Here is a 26721-nt window from a genome sequence, read left to right on the forward strand (position 1 = left end):
CCAACATTCTTTGAAGGAAGCTGGGAAACCTGTTAAGATGAATTTGAGGCTTTCGTTCTCTGTGCAATGCTTTTCACTGAAGTGCTAACAACTTTAGCATTTCCCTTCTAACCTCACAATCCAATGGTCTGTGAGCATTTAGCAGCGTATGCTGTATCCTAGCAGCAATTACAGGAAATCAAATAAAGATAAAAAGCTTCTGTATAGCATTCTGCAAATCACAAGTTCGATTTTGATTATAAAAGACCACCATTTCCAGCCTGTTTTTTTAATTTTGTCAAAAGCGAACATGTTAAAAATCCAAAATGTTATTTTGAGTTATTCTTATAATCAAGATCGAGCTTCTCAGGGAAGGCAGGTAACTTCTATGGGACTCTCGGTCTGCCACTTAGATTTTTATTCTACCAAGGTGTGCAGGGAGCTGCACCACTAGAGCAGACATCATGTTAAGGGGCAATGCATGTTTAAAAAGGTGCCAGGCTGGACACCTAATGTCACCTTCCAGAATTTTGGCAATGTGCAGCTTTGAGTTTACTTAAAACTCAAAGGTGACAGAAAAAATGAGAATGAGCGAATTTTCATCACAAGAGATTGAATGATTTATGTTATGATTTACATTATAATTGCATCAAGTGATTCTATTCGAGGATTAAGTGAAAAAAGTTCAAAAGCATCTACTTGACTAAAAAGACATAGCTCCATTTTCAAAAGGACTAAAGCCCAACATTATTCCTATGACATTCTCTGTTCAAAATATTAGGGCAGCTTCTCAACTAATATGAATTATTATAGCTCCATTAGCTTGAAAGAGTTATGACAACATACATAAATTTTGTATTTAGCTCTCTCTCTTCTTCCAGCTTTTATTTACATGCCTAGGATCCTGTCTGCCAGAATACCTATATTTTTCCACTATCTTATAAAGAGAGAAGATAACGCTTGAAACATGATTTGTTTTGTAGGATGTAATCAGCAAATAACACCTGAAGGCTGCTTTTGTGGTAAGGAACTGGATGTACTATAAACCTTTAAAGATGCAGATAAAGAAATGCAGAAATGTTGACAGATGTGTGCACACAACTGAATTTGAAGTTTGCCTCTTTCTTCAGGAGGCTTAGTTTCAGATGCAAGGATTTTGAATGAATTATACATATATGAAACCTGGGGATGGATGAATGAATAATGAAGAGATGACTGAGTGATCACCTTCAGAAGAAGTTTGAACCGATTAATATGAATAATGAATAAGGATGGAAATGGAGTTGACAACTCATGTTCACTATACGGAGACACAAAATGTATACTTTAATTACACCTCAATTCAAAGGCAAAAGAGATGATATTAGTGGCAGAAACATTTATATGTTCTTTGTCAAGCACTTCAAACGTCAAGTAGTTTTAAGTTGTATGTGCAGCATACACCATGAATCATAAGATTTATGGTCCAAACTGCAAAACTGGACACCATTTGCATATTCATGAGCACAAAGTCTTATTTTAAGCACATTTCGACACATGAGAATGATATTCAACTCTATCATTCAGCATCAATTCAACATTACAGAGCAAATCAACTGCCCTTAACCAAAGAAAACATTGCTTTTTGATCAAACTAGCATGACTATTCACCACCAGAAACCTTCCTCTGAGTTTCCTTCTACCTCTTGTCAGTTTCCAAATCATAACTCTACAGAGAAATCTTCTTTTGTTTTTGTGGGGGAAAAAAAAAAAAAAAAAAAAAAAAGCTTTCAAGCTGTTCTGACTTCAGGGTGACATACAAGCTGCCAGTAGAAGCAGGATCAAATACTTATTATAAACTAAATTAAATGAGTTATAGACTAAATATTCATTGGCTACTCTTGAAGCCTTCTATCGTTCCAAACAGAAGATCAAAATTCCATAAAACATCATATTGTTTAGTATATTTTTAGCATATTATTAGTATCATACTGTTTTGCTGACTAGTCTTCTGCTGATGATTCCACTTGAAGCATCCAGATTAAATAGCAAATTTCAATTTTGCAGATACATTATGATTAGTTCATTGCTTGGGAACATTTACTTCTAAATTCCTTATTTAGTTCATACTTTTCATCCACAAGTGGTACTTCCATTCTAAATATTACAAATAAAAGGAAATGATCTGAAAAGGTACTTAACTACCTTACATTTATCATGCAAGTCTATTATTTTTGTTTCTCATTTTAGCCCATCAGGCTCAAAAGAACAAATAATGTCAATACTTTGACTACTATTTTTCTTTAGACATAGGCATCCAATGTTTCAGAAAGGAAGTGCATAGGTTAGCTGAAAACTACTAAGAAATATATAGTAAACAGAGACTATTTTTAAGTATTTTCCTGGTAAGGTCAGTGATCAGGTAAGGTCAGGAGAAAAGAGCAAGACACGAAATCAGTTCTGTAACTAAACTTCAAAATTTAAAACAAAGCCAAAACTATCAAGTTTTAAACAGAACTTCATCACAAACGCAGACAAGGGTAGGAGAGATACTGCTCCAGCTCATGACTTCTGGATATGGATCCTACTCATACTGATAGCAAACTGTCATTATTTTAATTATTAAAAATCTTGGAACTCGGTACAGGAAAAAAAATGCATTTACCTTATTCACAATTTCTTCTTTCACTGAGTTTTCATAAATTAAAATTTTTTCCTCTAAAGATTTCTTCAGAATATCTATCTTGTTTCTATTCCTTGATCCTGCTTTTTTTGTCTTGGAATGTTGCTGTAAGAAGATTGAATATACACTGAGTATTCACAAAAGTAGATGGAGGTGCCAACATTAATATCGTTACTTACTATTGTTTGGGGGCAGATCTACCAATTAATGAAATACTTGGCACGGATGGCTTTCACTGAGAAAATAATCTCCGAGATGAATGTACAAGCTATTCATTCAGAAAATTGCTTTTGGATATTCAAAGTTGGATTTTTTTTCTAATTTCAAGTAGAATTATATATTCACCCTTTGCATGGAAACTGCTAGCATATAAATTTAATTTTAAACAAGCTTAGCCGTGATAATAAGCAATGATTTTAACTGATACTTTGTCTCCTCTGCACTGTTTAAAATGAACAGAGAATATTAATTTATGAACTACATTGTTTTTAAGACACTGTATAAGAATCACAAATGAACCATGATAGTATTAAGGGGTACCATTCCATGTAATCAAATTATACTTGACCTTTACATTCTTTACAGGAATATCAAATAAGTATAATGTACTCCTGGGGAAATTATAACATCTCTTCAACTATAAGGCTTTGCAAAGTCATTCGGCTTCTTAAGCACTTTAGAAATCACAAAGGTTTTGAACTAGGCTAATACACAGTAAAATTAACCCAAGTTGGTTTGTATATTTAGAAAACATAACTGAACCAAATCAAAGCACACAAAACCCTTTCTCCTATGATGTTATCCCAACAATTTATAAAATTATAAATTTATAACAATTTATAAAATTATAAAATACTTTTTTTCTTCTGTTTGCAAATTAAGAACCCACAAGTTTTACAATCCACTGAAAAATTGAAAACCATTCATATAACATACAAACACACACACAAAAAGCTTTCTTGTTGGGAAAGTCTCTTTGAATGAGTATGCATGATCTTCTGTTTATTTAGGCTTTAAAAACAAACAAACTAATAAAAAAGCCACTCCATATACCTTTTTGTGGGTTTGTTTTTCTGGTTTGTTTTTTAAAGAAGAATCAAATTGCCAAGAAGAGTCAGGAATTTATTCCCTAAACAGAAAAGATAGCTTAGGACATTCTCCCCTCAAAACATGCAAGTCCTACACGTAAATGATTTCAATTCAGCGGGGTGGAAGCTGTGGGACAGGGCAACAAAAACATGCAGGAGAGTGTGAAGAAAACATGTTTATTGATTATATGCTTAAGGTCTGCAGATCCATCCTGACGTGAGAAGCAGGTACTGCTGTCACGTGCAGATGAGCGGCCACGGACCCCGGCCTGCGGATGGGGCCAACACCCTATGGATACGTTCATGGAAGTGACACATTCCCACACTTATCCCACCTGTTTGCTGGTCATGGCAATATGCTGGTCCACTTTCAGCAACTCTGCTTCCCTCCACTCCAACTCGAAAGCCTGGAGCAGAGTTCTTGCTCTTATTCTGGGCAGAGCTAAGCTGCTGTCCATTTGGGAAAAGCAGCAGTGGAACTCCTGCCTTATTTTAAACAACTCGTCTTCAGATAATGAAAGGGGTAAACTTAGCAGCTGCCTGTTAAAAACCAAGAAACACACACTGTTCTGTTATTCGAACAAATCTATACAGAGCGAAAAGACATTGAACATGACATTGATCACCTCTTCCTGCCTTATTCCAGTTAGAAATAGGAAAAACCTGTCAGCTCATATAATCTACTTCCCTGCTTGTGTTCTTTACGTGAATATTTTCTTACACAAAAATATTTAAAATGCTGAATAAAATACTTAAGTCAATGAAATTAGAATGAAAAGAACACACAGACTTTTCTAACAAAGACATATTGGGAAGGATCTGTGTACGTGGTTGTGGGAAACATGGTGGTGTATGTATATTTTCCAAAAGGTTTTATACTGTGTATGCTGTGCAGCAGGCAAACTTATAAAGATAATCTCTGGATAAAACTACCCCAAGAAAAAAAAAATGTCTTGGTATGAGGGAGAAATCTTAATTAATTTTTTTTTTTCTCTTCTATTCTCTTCTATTTCTCACACCTGGTATGTTTGTTCCAGTGGCAAACCGCCTAACATGGGATTGCCTATTCCACCTACACCTCCCAAAGTTGCAATTTTGATAGCAACCTATATTCTCATGTTCCCATGTTTCTTACAATGTCTCTCATTACATAAACATCACAGGAAACTGCAGTGTTGGTGTTATGCTACACAGGTAGCACAGCAGGCAGCATAACAGCTACACAAACACATCAGGCAAGTCAAAAATGTTCAAGAAAGCAAAGAAAGTGCTGCAACCTGGGCAAAACTCTCAAGGATCCTGTTATCTGACCGGTGCTCCACCATACGTGCAGACTCACCTGAGGTTGCAGTCTGACCCCACGAGTCTGTCAACATCAAACTTTCCTTCCCCATCGTGCATAGCAATGACCAAAAGTACAGCTGGGGAGAGAAAACTGCTCCACAGCATCCCTGAGTCTGTGAGCTGACACTCCAGCCCAGGTCCTTGGTCAGATGCAACCCCCAAGCCCAATAACTAAACCACATTTTGAAGTATTGGACCTCTGAGAACAGACTGAGAACTTGAATGAAAGATATGTGGGTGACACCTCACACGCAGTGAACAGAAGTATTAAGCTACCACTCGACACTCTTAGTTTAAAAAGCACAGTGTCCTGGAAATGCCACTGTTGTGTTAGGAGTGTCAGCCCACCCCGCTGTGTAGCACTTGTGAAAAAACACTTCCAAAGTATACAGCAGAGAACTGACCATTAAAATGTTATCTAGGCAGATGTTAAAATTTCCAGTCCATCTCTACTTACAAGTGCAACAGAGGAGAGGGAATGGAGAGATACTTGCATGAATATTAATTGTTCCAAGGTCCTTAATTTTTTTTGTTCTGAAAGACTGTTTTCCAGTTCTTGGCTTAGTTTTTGCCTGGTGAGGATAAGCAATTCTTCAATGGCTATACTCTTGTCATGTTCTTCTCCTTCTAGTTGTTCACGTTTACCAACGATCTCCTCCTTATGCTCCTCCACAGCTTCTAGCAGGAACACCTTCAAAACATCGAGCTTTAACAGTTCATGCACGAATACTCTATCCTGAACACGTTTAAGCTCCTCGGTGGCTCTCTCCATTAGACTAAACATAAGCTCTCTGAGCTCTTCACTGGCTTCACTATCAAGCTTCTCAATAAGTTCTTCAACTTCAACAGTGTGATCACTCAGAAGACTCTTCCAGTGGTTGATGTACTGACTGACCTCCTGAGTTGTTCTGAAGGTGTCTCCTAGGGACAGCTGCTCCTTTCGATGCTCTTTCTGCTGATTCATTGGCAAAAAAACAAACAAAAAAAAAAGGTAAAGATAAGGAATCTCTCAAAATCCAGCTCTTTAAAAATCTCCTAGCAAAAATAAAAACTCAAATTTGTTTTTCAGTGTTCAAAGACTTATTCAGCACTCAGTGTGGGGGCTTTCTGTTTGTCTATCAGACATTTATTAATTCAATTGCTATTAGACAGAAGGGCTAAATAATGTATGAATTTGTGGTCTAACAATCTCAACTGTCTCAAATGTAGCAAGCTGTCAAGATTCTGTAAGTGAGTCTAGGTCAAAAATAAAGCAGGAAGAAAAAAGGTTGCTTGGGTGTTTTCTTTCTCATAGCATGCAACAAATTTTCTGAATGTCAAACCAAAGCAACCCGTACTGAGAATAAAGGCAATAAATGAAGTTGCCATCTTTCTTTATACCTCATCTCTCTTCTTGCAGTATTAAAGAACTGCCTATTAAAGAACAGTCAGAAAATAGACACACATATTCTCCTAAAGGTAAAATTAATCTCGCCTAACTTTGATCATAATTACAATCCAAGGTAGGCTTTTCCACACTTTTTAGGCAGTCAACAGGGAAAGAAAGGGCCCTTTGGATAACAATTCTCTCCTAGTTATGTTGGGTCACCTGCAATTCATCTCTCCTAATAAGACAATCACCAGTTGGAGCTTACAGCTAGCTTTGGATTTTAGATGGCCAAAGTCAGAAGGATGAATCCTACCAAAACCAACCACAGGTGCAGCATTTTTTTAAACTTTTTACTTTGTAATTACTGTGCAGAAATTTGAATGTGTGCTGTGAAAGTCATTTAAATATCCCTCGATTAGAGGGAGAGCCTCAATTGGTCTTTTGCCCTTTCGTACATCAGTGTACATTGCACAGACAATGTTAAATACTATCATATAAAACCTGGGCTTTAGCTTTCCACTCATTCCGTTTTTGCTTCATAAGCACCATGACAATAAATATGCTGAAAATAATTACCTTTTGCAGTATTTCTCGCCTTCGTTTGATAATGAGTTTCTGTTGAAGTTTTTGCTTTTCTTGTTTTAAATCATGATCAAATTTCTGTTTAACAGAATTAATTTCTGCCTGAGCCTGGTCCAACAGCGTTCCCAAATGACTTTCAGATAGATGACCTGCCCTGTAGTAATAATATTTAAAATCTGTTACCCCAAATTGTTAAGAACAAGATGATATTTGAGTCAATTAGTACCATAACAAGGGTCAACGAACAAGTCACACAGAATGATCCTCATTTCATTGCAGCAATACCTGCGGGGACCCAAACAACGCAGCTGATAATGGAAGGATAACCTTAATCTCCGCGATGAGTTCAGAATTGTGGCAGTTTGCAAGGTAGAGTGAAAATGTATGAAGAAAGATGAGAAGGAAGAAAGAGAAAGCAAATCCAAAACCAACTATTTATCAGTTAGTAATGCATGCAGTATTCAAATAAGACATTTTAAACTTTATATATTATTCATAATATTTACATTTTTCATTTACTGCCACTGGAATTGAATTTTAGAAGACTTTTATAACTCCCTCTCCTCATTAATAATGATTTTCTCTTTTAAGGATGTAATTTAATCAAATGAAAACACTTAATAATGTTTTTAAAGATAGAAAGAAATCACATCCTTGAAGAAATTTATATTCACACATTTCCTACTATATTTAAATCATCAGAAAAATTATAAACATTTCAAACTAATACAATAATCTGATAGAACAAATTCTCATATTTTAAACACACCTTGTCTATTTCATACTTTGAGAGAGAAGTATCTCTCCAGTTCCTGTCATACTTAACTTCAAAGAGTAAGAAGATGCTAATGATATCTGTGATAGATATTGCCAGCTGTTCTATTTACACTAGAAACTCCCCCAAAACTTTCCTGGACAACAAAAGAACATCTAATTCAGCCAAAGTAGGCTGTTAGGCATTTCTAAATTACAATTTCTAATATTAAACTCATCTGAATTCCAAAACATGGACCTTTAGAGGTCAAAAATGAATTTTGGGCAAAAAGCACCAACTCCTAGCCTGATCTGAAAGTTAAAATGCTTTCTAAATTATTTTTCAAATCCTGTTTTTCAGAAGAAATGAACATTGCACACAACGAACAGACTGATTTCTTGCAGAATCAATTCAAGATTATTAATTACATTGGAAGGTGATATGATGAGAACGGGTTGTAAGAGATTAATTGAAAATATTGTATTAATGCACCACTACCAGAGGTATTATCTTAACAATATCTGCTCCCTGAAGGGTCCAGGAAAACTCTTCAAAAAACAATTTTGGTTATGACGAGGTTCACATGATTGGAGAATATTCAGAATAATGGTACGTAAAAGACTAGTAAAAGACGTTTTGCTTTTGTCTTTTATGTGAAAGATGTTCCACTGACTACTTTAAAAAAGGTTTTCAGGAGAAACCCTTGAAATCTTATATTTTTGGGGGAGATTTAAAAAGGATGGTGAGTTCTTTACACCTAATGAATTAGCACAACTGGATTAAGTTTCTAAGAAGCCAAAGAGGAAGGAAACTCAATGCAAAAGAACAGATACTGGCATCAGAACAAGGCAAGAACCCCAAAGCTTCTGCAGGTCCTGAGGACTCATCAGCATCACCACACCAACACCTGGATAAATGCCACCTAAATGCCTTTCTGACCATTCATTCACCATACTTTCCTTCAAGGAAAAAGATAAACAGCCTAGCTACAGACACCTAGAAAACTATCATTATGGGTTCTATTTTTAAACTAGTTTGCTGATTTTTGGCACTGAAGACCGAATGTTATTTTCAAAATGTACCCTGTATCTACAGGACGCTCTAACAAATGGGACCTTTTATTTAAAAGCTACCTTCAGAAAGTCCAGCTTGAAAACTCTCGCTGCACTATTTCATTTAAAATGTTCACTTCCACCCAAGAATTGTTTTGGTTTGATTTTGCTTTTCATAACCAAGCAGCTCCTTGTATCTTTTGCATGTGACTTTGTAACCGCGTTGCTATCTGCTGAATTTCAAAACTCCTATTAAGCTACATTTCTGAGCGTCTTCTGCCCTCTTCATATTTGTGCTGTTTAGTGTGTTCCTGAATCTTTTCATCTGTGGTATACCTAATCCACACCTTTTCTCATTATGGCACATTATCAAAACCAGAAACAACGGACTGAAAAAAAAAAACATCTGTGTCTATATTACCGATAGAATAGGACCAGACTTCTCTTGTTGCTCAAATTTTAAGGCTTCAATCTCAAATATTGTAAATATTCCTAAATCACTATTATAAAAAAAATGAAACTCAAGACCACCAGTAGGATACGACTTCCTCTAGATTTAGACTAGAATATTTCAGTTTGCCTGCAGCAAAGATGACTAGTGAATGATCTGAACAAGTACATTCCAGAGTTTTATAACCTCAACATCTAAAGAATGAACAATAAGACAAGAGTTCAGTAAAAAATTCCCTGAGTGAAATACAAGCTCCCAGAGGAGTGGAAAGTTACAGTGAAATTCCATATATGATAATTATTACCTATATTTTGAAGTTATCTTGATTTGTAATAGATCTTATTCTATCACTATTCAGTGGGTCTGCCTCCCCAAAAACGTAAAGCATACAAAAATACCCAGCTTTCCAGGAAATTTTTTTTTTTTTTTTTGGTAAAAGCAACCATCTTACTATAGTGCACCCTTCGGGATGAGGTGCACAAACACCTGGGACTTCTAATACTTGAAGCTTTCCCTCTGTCCTGTGGCTGATCTGTACTGTAACCATTAAATGCAACGACAAGCACCAAACAACCAACTCAAACTATATTCTCATTTGAGAAACCTTGGTTGTTCACTGCAATGCTTTGCAGCTATGGATGCACAGGGACCATACTGAAGAGAGTTCTGTGAGAAGGATTCTCACATAATCACACCTGCAAAAATATCTTAGAATATTTCTTATAACCTGATTGCAAAGAGGTACAAACTGATAGAAGGGAACTCTCAGTGGAAATTGAATTGCATCATATCTCCTATGCCAAAAGATTTATTTTTGTCTTTGAGTCACACTGATGCAGACGTTAGGAATGTATGCATGGCACAGCAGGCACGATGAAACACTCAGTATGTGATCCATAAATCTTGAGTTTAAAGTTGGGGATGGTGCAGTAATGGAGAGGCAAATAAGCTAATCAAAAAGAGCAAATGAAGGTTACACAGATCAGGCAAGTTGGTTTATCACATCAAGAGATACAACAGATGCAATCTTTGGTAGCTCTTATCAAGCTTTCTGCTTTCCTAAATTACATTACTTTTAATTTCAGCCAAAATCACGAAAGGGAAAAAAAAAATACATGATATATTTGGATGTATAAAGATATCTGGACTCTTAGATGAGTGTGGTCTCCACTAAAATCAGAATTAACACCAGATAACTACACATGCTTACAGCAATTCACCTTTACACTGTACAGAGCTGTTGGCACAGACACAAAAACACATCTGCTGAGATACTAAGACACACAACGCTCATTACAAAATATTATATTAAAATATAAAAAATAACAAATATATTTTACATGCTATTCCTGCTTGGTAACAAAGACAGAAAGACTTACGCATACTACTCTATTGCCATTCAGATAACATAGCTATATACCTGCAAGAAACAGCTGAGATACTTGCCTTTCCATCTTATTAACAAGACTTGATATCTGACTTGCTGCTGCATTTATAAGAGCAGAGGCTTGAGAATCCCATAACTGTATCCTATTTATAAGATATTCTCTGTAAGCAAATCTTCTATTCAGATGATATTTCTTGCTGGCTTGCAAAAAATCCATTAGCTCTTCAATGTCTCCCTAGAGAAAGAGTATGAACAAACACATCCCAGTAGATGTAATGTTAAATTCAACCATCACCTGTTAGTATCAGTTAGACCAAATTTATATATTAAATAAGGCAAAGTCAAACAGCTCTTACAAATAAGAAACAATGAGCTTATATTAACTTAAATCTAATGATCACATTAAATTAGTACCGTTACTTCAATAAAACAAAATAATATACTAAGCTGCTTTTCAAACATTGCTTTGTAATCTTCAGGACTTAAACTATCATATGCTTTTCTTCAAGAAGCAGCCAGAATAACAAAACCCAAAACAATGGCTTCCAACACTCACTGACTAAAAACAGCTTCTAGGAAAAAAACACAAAATGCTGTGTTGCAAGAGAATTAAAATATAACTAGAAATAAAACTGAAGTCCTGACCATATCTTTCCACAGCATCCCCCACCATGTAAGCTGGGAATTTTCAACTCCTTAAAACACAAAGCACTTTGGATATATCACAATTTCAGTAATTTACAGATTTATACTTTGAGACAGAGAGTGCTCAGTACATCTTCTGAAGTCTGGAGGAGCAGCTGATGCCTAGCATGGTTGGAAAATGTCAGTATGCTGCCTCCGTCTCTTTTCATGGCCCAAACTACTTTTGAAAATGGCACTTAGGCATTTCTATGGCATAGCATATCTATAGATCTACTATGCTGCATCTTCCAGATCTGGATATGATAGATCTGGAAGCAGAAGTTTGCTGTGTGACACAATTCGGACTATACTGGGGACTCTGAGGAAGAGCTGCCCCAAAAGAGTGACCAGGAGAGAGGCAGGGTAACCTCCTCCAAGCTCCAAGCTTAGCAAGACATCCACATCAAAACTGGGGATTTCCAATGCCCAGTCTCCCACTGCACAGTGTGGGCATCATTTTAGACTTAGCTCTGCCACATGATGCAATTGAGCTCTTGCTCTTATCTTCTCCGAGCAGTAAAGACAAGCTTTTAGCACTCGGCTGCTTTGGAAATATTACCCATTAATATAAAAGGCAGCATCAAGTGCACATTGCTGTGGTAAAAACATTTAACTCGTATGATTATAGAAGGATGCTGTGCAAGTGCATTAACACACAGCTGTTTAGATGTCTAAATATGCATAATAATGAGGTTATGTTTTATAAAAAATTATTCCTGTGAAGATCAGTTATAAAAGTCACACACTTTTAGGCCTCTAAGGGCAGACATTTCCTGAAATGTTTCCCAAAAGTTACAGTGGGTTGGTACTCCCTCATTAGGTGAGTAACGGAGCTATTATCCCATTACCTGTATTTTAGAGTAATCTTGCACTAGTACTTTAGCTGCTTCTAACTTCAATTCTCCCTTGAAAATGGCATTTGTTATCTGTGTAAAAAAGATGTTATGCAGCTCCTTTCTCCTGGAAATAGCCAGTTGTCTATAAGCCTTGGCAAAATACTCCTCCTGCTTTACCAGAAGAAACCTCTTCAAGTGGTCCTGCTCCAGGCTGTGAAGTCTATCCAGAAGACATCTGTACTCTACAGCTGGCTGTGGAGATGAGAGAAATTAATACATCTGAAGTGATTCTCAGTATTTAACATATTTTAAAGGATCAATGTTTGTAGCTCATATATATTCCATGCATACTCTGATTACAGTCTTTTCATAATGAAGAGGGCTGTACTACATTCAATCTATAACCCAAATAGCATTTCCAAGGCTAGTGAAAGCTTTTAGAATTGAGGAAGCATTCTTTAAGATAAATTGTACAAAAACTACATGAGATTCCACACAAATTGACTATATGCAAAATGTATTTCTTATGCTTCACCAATTCTGAAATCTTATTAAAACTAAACATAGTTATATAAATCAGGGTAATGAAATAACAATAAGCATACATTTTTAAACATTATAAACTAGAAAAATCTATTCTGCTGCAGATCCATAAAAGTTCTTTATATCTGAGTGACCTACTTTATCTATTGATTTCTACAAATTAATCCAAAAGCATCAGCTTAGAGTTACAACAACAGAAGAGAATTAAATGGCAATTAATTTTAAAGCTTCTTTGCAAAAATAATTTCTCATAGTTCTTCAGCAACTTAATAGTTGTAATCTCAGATGGCATAAACTCATTTAAAATCAAAGCACAGATGTTCTACAGAGCAAAGAAGGCTTCTTATGCCAGCAGAGCTATCTAAGAGTATTTATGTTGGTCTTGTTCTAAATTTCATACTATGTATCTGTGGAGAATTGTCCTCTGCACTGAAAACTGCATGCACAACCCCTCATTCCCAGAGGGGCACATTGCAGGCAACTCAAAATTAATCAGAGAGGCCCAGAATACACAGTCTGCTCTGGGCATTATTTTTTGGACTGCAAATAACCACAATGATGCCAGTGTAGGCACTCACTGTGTGAGAAATTATATGTATATGTATATATACACACTGAACCCCTTGGAGCGCTAGGCTGCTGTAACACTAATGCATTTCCCAGGCAAGGGTGGGCACTGCACCAGGAAAGCTCTGCACAGCTGGGACAGCAGCACCACCAGGGCACCAGAGGCAACCGAGTATCAACATGAAACACAAACTCTAACAATACCCTTGTCCTCCTCCTATGCTATCATAAAAGACCATGTAGGATTACTATAAACACTTTTTTTTTCTAATTTAATTAGATCATCATTATTAGTTCTATTAGTTCTTACACTTCTGTAGGACAAGCAGTGTGTTTATCATACAAACTCATGGTAAATTTTGCAGGTAAGCTTTGCTCTGCCATCACAAACTGACAATTTGGATGCTCATCATTATTACTTTCAGAGAACTGTTTGATCATACTAGACCAAACCCATCTTTATTATAGTTGAATAAATTCATTTTGATAAACGATGTGGTTAGAAGGCATAGCTACAGTGGGGAAACATCTGAGTATTTATTGAATTTTCTGTAATGCTTTTCAACAATAATGCTGACAAATGCATCCAGAGAAGAGCAACAGGAGTATAAAATCACCTGTGAGGAGAGAGGTACACAGTTCAGCTAAGTCCTTAAAAACTACCAAGGAGTAGTTCATAAAAATGAAAATGACAGAGTGAAAAAATATGCAGACAGACACACACTTCTCACTGTCAGGACTTTCAGTCACTTTCAGGACTTTCTGATTTCCCCCCAGTAATTGTTAGAAAATAGTTTTTGATATTAAGTTAAGCTGGAGGGGATGAGGGGACAGACACTTTCACAACTCAACTCAGAGATGTCCTTTAACAGCAGCTATAATTTGTTAAAAAAAAATCATTAACTTCAAGTAAAGGATTCTCCTTGTCCTACATATTCTTCTCTAAATATGTCTCTGTCCAACACACATTCTTCTCTGTCCAATACACATTCTTCTCTGAAATAAGAACCAAAAACAGCTGAGGTTTTCAGAAGTATTAAACTGGAATTCATTCTTCTATCCAAATTTGTTCAACAGGCAGACCACTTTTGAAAACTACCTTCCTGAGTAGGATTTAGACCATCTACTCACCTCTCTTTCTTAACTCCACCCTACCTTGCCACACAGCTGCTTCTCCTTTCATCCACACTCCATGACTCTGCAGTACACCAGGTGACTTCTCTAACCGTTTTGTGTAGGTTTCAGGGAAGTACAAAAACTGGTTTTGTCTATTTCAGTAATTTTTGCTTTATTCTTTCACAAAGCATGATCACTATGAAGATAATTGGTGATCGGAATGCAAATAACAATAAAGAAGTAAACAAAAAACAGAGCCGGACAAGAAACGTGCTGGTCTTAATCAATGTTGATTTCACACCAGATTTACCTTTTCATTCACTTTTTTCATTAATTCTTCAGCCTCTTCATTTGCAGCTCTTTCTTTTTGGTGTTGAGATTCCATTTTCTTCCTAGTTTCCAGATTACATTCAGCTGTTAAAGCCACCATCTTTCTTTCATACTCTTCCTGAATCTCTTTCTCCATGGCAAGAAACTGCTTTTTGAAAACTGAACTCATCCTCTTCTCCACATGAGGAAAGAGACTGTGACTGAAAACCATATTCTTGATCATCATAGCAATCGCTTCTTTACACATCTGCACTCGATATGTCTCCAAATCAGCATCTGTCCGAGTCAGGCTGGCAACCTCCAAGCTGTGGAGAGGCAATCAGGTCTGTCAGAAGTCTCAGACTATGGGAAATTTCTAACATAAATCAAGGATAACTAGATTCGTTCAATATTGTGAAACCAAATGGCAGAGAAGCTCAGGAATATCACAGCACATGAGCCTGCTAATCATGAAAATAGTAGTAATTCATCAAAAAACAGAGCAAGCCAACTTCTACTATAGTGATTTCACTGAAATATGAATGTTCTTACATTCTGTTCTAGACAAAGTTTTTTCTTTAGAACTGAGAATTTCCCTCAGTTCAAAGGCAAACATAAGCATCCTACACAGAACAACTTTGGCGAGAACCACGCTGCAGACGCAATGGACTGAACGGAGCATAAATTTCACTGATTTTGTAAAATACTTCTAAGCTCCCACATCCATCTATACTAGTGCATTAATGCTTCATGTTCTGCTCCAATATATTCCTTTCTCTAAATAGAAGAGGAAAGACTGTTTAATTATTTGCTAATACAAACAAATTAAAATAGCTGTATCCTCTTGTGAAAGCTAATAAAGATTAAGGGGAAAAAAAAGATTAAAAACAGACAGAAATATTTTTTATGAAATGCAGTAAATGTCATGTTGCATATGAAGCGATTCTCATTTATCACTTAATTAAATCAGAAGGACAATTATTCTCATTTCATACAGTACATATCCATTGTAAATTCAGTATTTTTGCCAATTCTGCACTCCATTCAGGATTGGAGAATTAGATTGGTCTCTGCATGCCAATATATCTGAATGCATAGCACTGTATCTTCCTGTGTGCAGAGCATGCACACAGTAAGTTCTCTGTGACCTACAATATATGCCATCAACATCTTAAATCCAGCTCAAGCTCATTCTTTTTTTAGTTAGGTTAAACTATCAGATTGATCTGCTCTGTAGGCAAACCTTGGAATAAATTTCAAATGCTATAGCAAAGGTGCTAGGAATATTTACAACATAGTAGAGCAACAAAATGTTCAGAATGTTTTATATCAGACTGAACAAATCCAGAAACAACTCACATTGTTGTCAAGCAGTTTTTCTTTCCTTATATAACCAAATAAATTTTAACTAAAAACTGCTGATATCATTATCACTGCCCCTCTGTTAAACACAGGGGAGATATTTTGTGCATTTAAAATTGATGACACGACATTAAGTTCTTTTTGTTGTTGTTTTTTACTCTAATACCTTCAAAATATAGAGGAGATAGTAATTTAAGGTATGTTAGTCAGTCATAAAGAAGCAGAAAAAGGTTTTTGCTGCCACCTGTGAAAACCCCAGCAGCTTACTGCCAATGTCTGGTCCAACATGTGTCCTGGTAGCCCAACCAGGGCTGGTTGGGTCACATCAGCTCCGGTCCATGCTCTCCATGAGCTGCTCCTCTAGGAACAGGCTGGCTATACACGGGATGTGCAACACTTGAAGTGACTCCCTGGCATGATTTTCAGGTCTCTGTGCCTCCTCATTCATAAGTTCATAGTTGCTCATAAAAGAGAAATGTTCCCCTGAAGACACTTTTGCCCCATGCATGTCATGGGACAGCACTGACTGGAGCTGAATTCAAGCTCCTCAGCTTAAAACTTCTTCCTAACATTTGGTGAGGGGAGGAGTGCAAAACTCATTGCTGCTGGTGGCCAGATCCCTTCTGAGCTGTACGCAACCCCATTCCATGCTCGAAACATTCTTAATGATACAAAGGACCTCTAAAAGTTTTTACTTTCTCTAATGTCCCCAAGACAGCAATCCAGATTACCTGTACTGCGTGCAAATGGACAACGCAAGAGGTCACCTGCAGCCAAGTCTCGGCTGGTGTTGGAGGGCCAGCACAACTAGGTCCACAGGGCCCACTCCCAGAGCCCCCACAGCCCAGGCCTGAGCCCTCTCCTGGGGACAGCCCTGCATGCTCTGCTCCCCAGAAAGCACTGAAGCACCGGCGGCAAAGATGCGAATTTTATATCTTAGTCCTCTGTTTGCAGAAATCTTAGGACTTTCTTCTGCGTGTCTAACATTGAGGGTAGCCTGAAGAACACTCCTAAGCGGCTCCACGGATACAGTTTTTAAGTCAGAGATATCTACAGGTGTCTTGTCAGTACATATCAGAGAACCTCAATATATCATATAACAAATGCTTTCAGTTTCAAGGTCCTCAGAAGAACAATGCTTACAATTACCCACATTAAACATGCAGGATTTTGTGACACCTGGGGAAAAGAAAAATCATACCGTGACACTCTGCATCCTTCAAACCCAGGCAGATTTAATAAGTTGCTTTAAATGCTCTGCACTCCTCCTGTTACAGCAATTCATGTTTGAAAGGTCTCACATCTCTTCCTGAGCATACTCTCCATAATAAACACATGAAAGATAACAAAGTACCATTAGCAGATGGCAATCCGCTGATGAAAAAGATCAAAGTTTCTCTTGGGCAAAGCATGCAGACAAAGGAGGAGAACAGTACAGAAAGGCAGATAATAGGAAGGGGAGGAAAAAGGAAAGGTGAAAAGACATGTAGGAAATGAAGCTGCAGAGGCCAAGCATAAAGATTTTTAACTCACTTGAAGAGGAAGAGGGTTTAAAGATCTGCCAGAGAAGAACTGGGAAAAGAGAATCCCAGACGTCAAACACAGCGAAGTAGCGAGAGTGCCTGAAGGCCTGATGTCTTCCATAGACCTAATGAAAGAATGAAAGAACAGGACAGCAACGAGTGTCAGGAAAAAAACATGGATGGTTAATTAGATAAAACCGGAAACTTCTCACTGACAACAAAATCACTATGCTATTAAGTCTTATTATTCATATACAGGCCCACAGAGGGAATTTTGGAACAGGAGAATTAACAGACGCTCAATGCATTAGTCTTAAAAAAATAAAACAAACTAATGCCTGACACATTTTTTAAATTAAGAGTTCCGGAAGATAAGAAACTCCTGCAACAATTTTCTGAAGTCTAAATGGGAAACAAACATCAAACACACTCCCCACCTTTGCAGCGTTTTCTACCAAAACAGGAAAAAGCTTGTTTTCCAAAGACTCACTTCTCATCTGCCGACTGCAGCCAATTAGCAGCACACACATTGCAGCAGCATCCAAAGGAGGCCGGGCCCCCGCGACCGCCATTTCCACAGAGGCTCCGGCAGCGCGTGCAGGGTAAGGCCATGGGAGATGGTCTGTGTCACCACCACCCTCCAAGCCCCCAGGAACGCAGAGGGGACAAGCAAGGACAAATGAGCAGCATGGCCTCCACTCCAGCACCAGGAAGGAGCTCAGGGATGAAAAAAAGGTGATGCATCATCTACGTTGCCCTGTCGCACTTCAGGGAAGCAAAGGCTGACAGAGGAATCCCTTGCAGGTCAGAAGCGAGTCTCACACACCCAGGTCTTGAAACTGTACCTTCCAGGAGTCACCAAAGTCACCAGAGAAAGTCAAGTGAAGTACAACTGCCACGAAGGGGATTAAGCTGCAGGAGTGGATTGCTTCCTAAATCGTACATTTACTGAGGGATCAGTAATACAATACTAGCAAGCCAGGTCATGTTTGTTTTTATTTTTTAAAAAGAGACTTTTTTTTTTTTTTAAAGTATCTCGACTGCTTTGGAGATTTCTAGCACCAAAGTGTCCTACTGTTAAACAGCGCTGCTCTTTTACCAAATACCACTTCTAAGATTAGAAACAAAGGAAAAGAAAAGTTAACAGGCAGCACCTATTTCCAGCCCAGGGCTGGACAGGCGCAGAGCCTGTTGCCTCTGTGCAGGTTCTGCTGCTGCTGCTGCCTGGGGCAGCCCATGCTCCTTGCAGGAACCCTGACGATGCTCCTTGCTGCACCAGGAGCTCGCGGCCAGCTCTGAACCGAGGACCAGTTCATCCATCAGGCCTGGGACACTGTTACAGTGTCACGTACACTCAGCACAGCCGAAATGCGGGGGTACGGAGAACACAGGCATCCTATAAATAAATAAAACTGCTGTGAAAAGTGTATAGTGATTATCTACAGATGCTCTCACATGGATGACTCACAGGTAGATTTCGTTTTGCAGAAAAAGGAAGTAATCCAAGACAGTGGCAAAACCATAAATAGGGTTTCTATGATATATAACCTCCCTGCCACTTCCTCTCCTCCCCTAACAGCAGAAAAAAATGACAAAATGAGCTCAGAAATCAGTAGCTCTACTTTAGAAAAACAAAAATTCACAAACAACTACCAACAGCCTAACACTAGATTTGCTGTCAGTTTCATTAACAAATTCTTTTAACTCTCCACAGCATTATAAAGAAAAGGTAAAAAAAAAAAATCTTAAATTAATCCATTTAAAATCATTCAAAAATTAATCTTAAGAGAACTTTATTTGATTACAGAAAGATAGTATTAAAAGTGATAGTGACAGATTAACGATTTTCATTTTAAAAATAAAACCAACTACAATACAGTAATTATTGCAGCAGAGGTCAGAGAATGGTATCTCATATTAACAAAAGCTACTATGCAAAAAGAGAGTAAAAAAGACTCTTATCCTGATTCCAGTGACATCATCACCCATTTTATCACTGATTTCAAAAGAAATCAGCCTGGATAGCAACTAAAAAAAGCATGAATAAATATTATGGCATTACACATGATGCCTGAAGAGCTTCCAGCTTCACTGGGATCTACTCAGATTCCACTGATCTATGCAGACTGGATGAACACTCAGATGTCAGAAAGGGTATGAGCAGACTGATAAATCTTCTTGCAAAGTAGTACAGAATAAAGCTTCACTAAATCAAGAGTTGTTTGTTTTGGAATAAGAGAAGCTATTCTAGAAGATAAGCAGAAATGATCCATAGCATTCTGAACATGACTTCTTCATGGTTAACCTACATTAAAGATGTGTCATTTTTAAATGAGGAAAAAAAAATGTATCCATTGATTTCAAATGAGTTATTTTCTTCTTTTTTTCCTCTCTCTCAAAATCATTCCTACTACCTACTAAGCACTTGAGTTTCGCAGAGAGAAAAAAATATATTAATTAGGTACATGTCTGGTGTATAACAGCATCGGCAACAGAACTGCAGGGCTTAAGGTGCATTGCATGTGCGTTCACTGTTACAGCCATCTAATTATTATTTAATATTGTATTTCCACATCCAAATTCCTGGAATTGTATCTAACTTTACAAAAACAAAGAATATGTCTTCTCTCCAATTTTTTTGAAATTTCTCTTATATAATTTAAAAATGACGAATGAGTGAAATTAGCACCTCCATTTTGTTTTACTGACAATGCAACCATCTGTCAACATTTTTTTATTTTTAAAAAATGTTCATGATGACACCATGATCTTTTATTCTTACTATTTGAATTCAAGATTTTAAAAAAAAGAGCTAAAACAAACAAACAAACACATTTGCTCCATAGCAAATTAAATTGAGATGTACAACAAGAAATGTACATTTAGAAGAAAAAGTGAACTTCTAATATAGTAGTAAATTCTTTTCAACTTTCCTGTCAAGACTCTCTGGGAAGCAGCTTGATGCATACTGTACCATTAAAAAAACAACAACAACAACAACAAAAAAAAACACTGTATGCCTATTACTTAATGATTTGCCAAAATAATTGGCTATATGTATTATGTATGAGCAAAAAGGCTTAAGTTCAGCAAGATATTCACCTTGAGCCTACCCCAACTCAAGCACGGCTGTACAAAATGAGAATGGAAAAGAAAAGCTGGAGTCAAAGTCATTTAAAATTGTTCCTTTCAAACATCTCCGTCTTCTGAGACTATGCCATAGCGGCCAGACTTGAGCACATTAGCCAGAAAAGCAAACTGCTCTGTTATCTTTGCATTCTGTTCCAAAACTAAAGCAGAGTTTACACTTTACACTACAACACTGTTGAACACGATTTTCTAGTGCCCATGTCAAATATTCAAATACAAAGAATAAGAATATTCAACTAAAAATAGCTTCTTCTCATTAGCATTCATTGCCAATGGACCAATATTCAGGAATACACACAGGAAGGAACCTCCTGAGAATAAAAACCAAATTACTTTGCTGCATAATGTGCATCAAGGATATGACTTACTAAGGTTAAACTCACAAAACATGTAACTAGAAAGTTTTCTTATGAAATATTTAAAAATGTTTTGTTCTCTAGACAATCCTCCTCAGAGTGCAAACTGCCTTCATTCCAAAGATATCCCTGTGCATAAATATTGATCACATCCTCCTAAAGTATTTGCTAAACAATTTGGCACTGCCACTTTACAAAACACATGAACTATTAACTTAGCTTTATATTGTAAAGAGGACAAAAATAAAATGTGTCAATCTTAAATTTTCTGAATAATTTGCTCATATTGAGCCACGCAACAGAATACACTGGAATGATTCCAACTGTTTTTACTATCACAGCATGTTTTAGGGAGAACATATCAATCATGACGGCAGGCTTGTATGTGTACCACATAGCGAAAATGACAGGTAGTTGAACCAACACATGGAGAAGAAATTAGCAAACCAAAACATGCTCATTAATTTATATCTATTTTAGAAGTTGGCTGAAAATATCTAAAATATCAAAAGGTCTCTAACAGAAACCCTGCATTTTTGCATCCCCAAATATTAAACACAAGATTATGATGCTGGAATTCACATTCAGCATAGACATGACAGGAAAATACACAAGTCCAATTCTCACCCTCAGTGTACTGGCCATTCCTGTGAGACAACTCATCCCCACTTCTTTACAGCTTACAGAACTATCTATTGAAGTATGAAGCGTCAGAAAAAAAGCATCTGTTTTACTGAGTGACACTAAATGTAATAAAACAAAATGCAAAATGCAAAGAAAATAAATGACTCTGTGATCAGAGCTATATAAATTATTACATGCTTTTCAAGTACAGAATCTATTCAGACTGACTGTAATTACTCATAAATGAGTTAGGAGCACACATTCTTCCTTTTTCCCCTTACATTTTGCAAAGCAATATCCTTAAACCAGCTAATTCAATGAAAAATAAGAATTACTCTCCAATTCTCATACTCTGCTTTTAGCATAGATAACTGTCATATAAACCTATACAGTATCAGCTTCAGAATTGGCTAAAAAACAGGATAAAGCACAACAATTTATAAAGCACTTAAAAAGCACAACAATGAGATGAAACCTGTAAGGAATTTAGACCAGAAGTTAAAGGAGTGCTTTGCATCGAGTTGTAGAATGAATGAGAAACTAAGATTAAGAGAAGGGAGCTTCTCTTATGCAACTTGTAACCTTTTGGATGATCAGCTTGCAAGAAGGGGTTCATCACACCTACCGCCTGACAGCTACAGGTGAACTCATCAGTCCATGCTCTAGACTGGAAAGCCTGCAAACAGCAAACTGCAAACAGCAGCTGCTGTTTGACATTTTCTAGCTGTCTACCCCAGGATGCAAAGAGTCAAACCACAGAAGTGAATCGTATCCTTTTTCATCACCAAGTACAAAAAGGAATTCAGAGCAATTTAGTGTAGAAGTCCACACTACAGTGACCTTCATATGGTCAGATATATTGCACTACCAATAACAACTGACAGGAACACATACGTAGCTACTGAATAGATGTTATTGTCAACAACATTGTGGTTCTTTCCTCTTCCTCCAGGGAAGGGAACAGAAGTCGGGAGGGGGTGTGAAGGAACTGTCCTACAAAAGGCGTTGTCTTCCATATCCAGAATAAAATCAAGCTCTTAAAAACCTTACAAACTTCTCCTCCTTCCTGTGGCCACTGAAATCCTGAGCAAATTGCAAGTCTGATAATTACATTAATTTAAAATGAGCCAAAAAAAAATCTTCTTTCATTTCTAGCCCACAATTCTTATAGGCCTCCCAAGATCCACATTAGAGAAACGGAGAGTGTTCGAAATGCAGTTCTGGTAAAGACTGCATCCAATACTTAAAATAAGCTAATAACAATTGCAAAGCATGTTATGATATAAAGTCACACAGAGCAGAACGGCTGCTGGGCATAGAAAGCTCTAATCAACACCTGAAGACTCGTCAATAAAGATGCACTTGTCAAATATGTTCCCAAAAGAGACACAAACGAATTCAAGTGCCAGCACACAGATAAATCCCCGAAATCCCTTTTTTTTTTTTAAACAACCAAAGACACATTACATTTCTGTTTTCAGATGAAAACAGAATTCAGTTTTGAGGCATTTTTTTGATGTTGTACTATCAAACTTGTGTGACTTAATAATTGAGATCCTACTGGGCACCTTCATTGCCTTCACTGCGGCCTGTTCCTAACCAGCACCTGATTTGTGGCCAGATTTGACTTCATACAATCAGTCACAAGGATGACCTGCAAGAACTCCACTCATACAACAAAACAAACCTTGGTCTATCGATATTCTCCTATACAGTAACCCAGTCTTGCTATGAGAAGATGTCTTATATTACAGAGCAAAAATATTTAAAAAAGAAAAGGTGAAACCATTAAACACAAGAAACGTTTGAAATAGGAAGGAGACAAAGCAATCTCATTTAAAAAATAATTGTGAGAAAAAAAAAGAGAAGGAAGAGACATTTGTGCCAACTGCATAAGAATATTAAAAAGCTATAGCCCTAGGACAAACATTCAGACTGAGAAATGAATCCTGTTTTTATGGTTTTTTGGTTATATAAATAATTCAGTTACATAAATAATCCTATCCAAAGATTTGCAGGAATATTTACCTTTCCAAACCACAACATATCTGAAAATAAGGCATTAAATAAATACTCTGGTATTTTTGTTAAAATTAGCTAGACATTCTCTACTTGTATAATAAGTTAATACTATAGAGAGAGAAAAATATTCTTGATCCTGTTGTTTTGGACACTCACATAACAATTTTCAGGATAGGTCTCCTCAAACTCTGCACTACTATATAGTTATAAAAGTAAGGACCAATGTGCAATTTACAAAGATTAATATCCCAACTACCAAGGAAATGCAGGAAATAATAATTCAGTTACACTTTAAGAAGGAAAAATAATTCCATGCTCCTGTAATTTCTGCTTTCAGCTTCTACAGATTTTATAGTTGCATAATACTGCTTGTAACCTGACTTAGCAGCAGCTAACTGTAAGATTTACCAACAAAATACAGTTCATCACACCTTTTTTCAAATTCTGCTGAATGTTTCTGTCATATAATCTTGGTTTGCCTTTCAACAAAACAGGAGGGTTTCTCTGCTCTATCCAGTGGTCCTAATTTCATCTATGCGATATCTTTCTGCTGGCACTAAACTGTCACTCCTTGGATTCCAATCCAAGTGCTTCCAAAAGATGCTGCTGCACAAAAATGCTGGCGCCCAGCAGGGCTCCACTCTTCTAGAACGAAAGCCGCACTGTTTTGAGAGCTGCATGTGTTAGGTGATAGCAAAATAAACGCTTTCAACATGTTTGTACCTAGAAAAGTTTTCCTTTACATTATGAACCACAGAGAAGCAAAACTATTTCACCTAAATTTGAATATTTACATGTCTAAAGTCTAGATGGAGCTGTAATTCATATGGGTAAAGCAATGTAAAATATGACAATTTTCAGTTCCCACAGATGACTATCTAGTACTGTTCAAAATCATGAAATGCTGCAGTCATATGTATAAACAGATCCTATGAAAACAAAGATACTCAAAATATTTTTTTCAAATGTTCTGCTGATGATAAATGTAACGTAAGAGGAGTAAATTCTTACTCTTCCAAAGCTTGAAGCATGTGCCCAGTTTCTTCAAAAGACAGTATATCGATGAACTGGTCATTCATAATTAAATCTTCACTAAAGAGATCACTCGAATTAAACTGGGAGTGCTCCAGTTTGTGATTTTGACAGACTTCAAGACGTGGCTCCTAAAAAAATATAGCAAAAAAAACAAACAAACAAACTTTAGTTTATAAAAATTTTACACTGAGAGCTTAATCTTATTTTACTGTAGGTACCACTGAGTTAGTGGGAAAACTATATTTATCATCAATCTGTAGAGCCAGATAGAGTGTAAAGAGATTGTGTAGTTCAAGTGTGGACGTAGGATCAAATATACTTCCATAACTGTTTCAGGTTGAACTTTTTTTTTTTTTATGTAACCAACCAGTAGTACAAATGAAGAAATAAATGCAGAGGACAGAAAACTCTGTGTGGACTCCAGTAGGCTTGCAAAAGCCTTCTAAGTGGTTATATTCCACTATAAACTGCTAGGAAATTTAAGAAAGAATTACTATGGAATACACATTATATATGGCAAAATTGAAGCATTATGAGGTGAACAAAATGAAATACTAATCCTATGAGGGATGGAAGTGACTCAGCTAGTTCACAGGTCAGACAGACTCCCTTTAGACTAATAAAATCACTATACAAAAGAGTTGCTATAAATATCTGATGCTGGGACCAATTTGCTCCGTTTTTATCATTTCATTATCATAGCCTTTTCTACAGAAAGAAACAAGGCGAGGCCTTTCCATTACAGAGATTATTTCTTCATCCCTAAGAGAAACGAGAATTGCTAACAGAGTAATTTTCAACCGTAAAGAACAAGGTGGGAAGTGATTTTTCTGAGGTCATCCACTCCATTCATTGGCAAAGGACAACATGCACCCTGCACACTGAGACAGGCCTATCTCTAGGCAGAATAGTTATTCGAAATAGCAAAAAAAAAATTCGCCCGATTGTGTCATTTCTGAAAAATACCAGAAAACACCAAATGAATTATCCATGGAATAGAAACCACAAAGAAAATACATCTTTCTCCCCTACATTTTACTGCTTTGCTTAATGATATACAGATGACCTGGCACATGTATTTTCTTTAAAATATATTGCATGGTATTAAAAGTTACATCTGACATAGCATTTTCACTTAGAGATAGGAAACCAATACTTGTATTTGCAAAAAGTCAAGCCTACACAGCTAGTCTGGGAACAAGTAATCATCATCAAGACCGCCTGGGCCTCTGCCGTATGCCGCACCCCACTGTAACTCTTCCCAGATGAATTTCCAAGCACAGCAACTTGTAATAGCCAACATCTCCAAGAGCTGCCCATTCCCATTTCCAAGCATCCCCAAGTGCTGTTGGACATCACCATAAGCAGAGCACATTGGCATGAAATATCCCAGCAGGGAGAGCAGCAACCACCACACAGGTAAGGAAAGGACCTGGAGAGACCATCACTGCTCCGGGCTTGGTGCATTGGTTCTCCCAGCAGAGTAAACCCCAGAGGAATCTGCATCCTCCGAAGTACATTTCCCACCCAGGACTGCCTCTGGCTCCTCTAAATGTGCCAAAGTGCTACATTCTTCCCCAAGGGCTGCAGCTAAAGGGCTGGTTAGATTTAGAGGCAGTTTGCACAGGAGGAATAAAAACCTGTCACATCTCTCCAGGAAGCAACAATGTCTAAACCAAATCTTATTCTGTTTACCCTTCTTGGACAATATCTTAGAAATCTTTCTACAGACACTTCCCTTATATACTCAAACGCCCAGAAAGGTTTAATTTGTAAAAGTCAGATCATTAGCAAAGAAAATTCACTACATAATCTAAAGGTAGAGTTAGCAATACAGCTACCTCTGAAATTTCTGTCAGTGTGAACAGTCTCAATTTGAGAGAGCCAATAAGCACAGTTTATACTGCCCCTAAGCCCCAGACACAA

The 26721-nt window shown here is 37.0% G+C and overlaps 1 protein-coding gene across 1 annotated transcript in view; it reads right to left on the bottom strand.

Moving 5' to 3' along the window:
- The window catches only part of EVC2 (EvC ciliary complex subunit 2), a 59764-nt gene that overhangs the window by 15299 nt on the left and 17744 nt on the right, over positions 1-26721 (bottom strand). The window contains exons 8-15 of the mRNA XM_088540026.1: positions 24772-24923; positions 14725-15049; positions 12201-12440; positions 10728-10903; positions 7019-7178; positions 5564-6028; positions 4065-4265; positions 2624-2746 (exon numbers count right to left, since the gene is read on the bottom strand). Of these exons, the coding sequence (XP_088396152.1) occupies positions 2624-2746; positions 4065-4265; positions 5564-6028; positions 7019-7178; positions 10728-10903; positions 12201-12440; positions 14725-15049; positions 24772-24923 (1842 nt within the window). The remainder of the gene's footprint in view (positions 1-2623; positions 2747-4064; positions 4266-5563; positions 6029-7018; positions 7179-10727; positions 10904-12200; positions 12441-14724; positions 15050-24771; positions 24924-26721) is intronic.

Source organism: Tinamus guttatus, unplaced genomic scaffold (genome assembly GCF_059628265.1).
Source record: "Tinamus guttatus ecotype Peru unplaced genomic scaffold, ASM5962826v1 Tinamus_guttatus_pri_ptg000052l, whole genome shotgun sequence".
Classification (NCBI taxonomy): Eukaryota; Metazoa; Chordata; class Aves; order Tinamiformes; family Tinamidae; genus Tinamus; species Tinamus guttatus.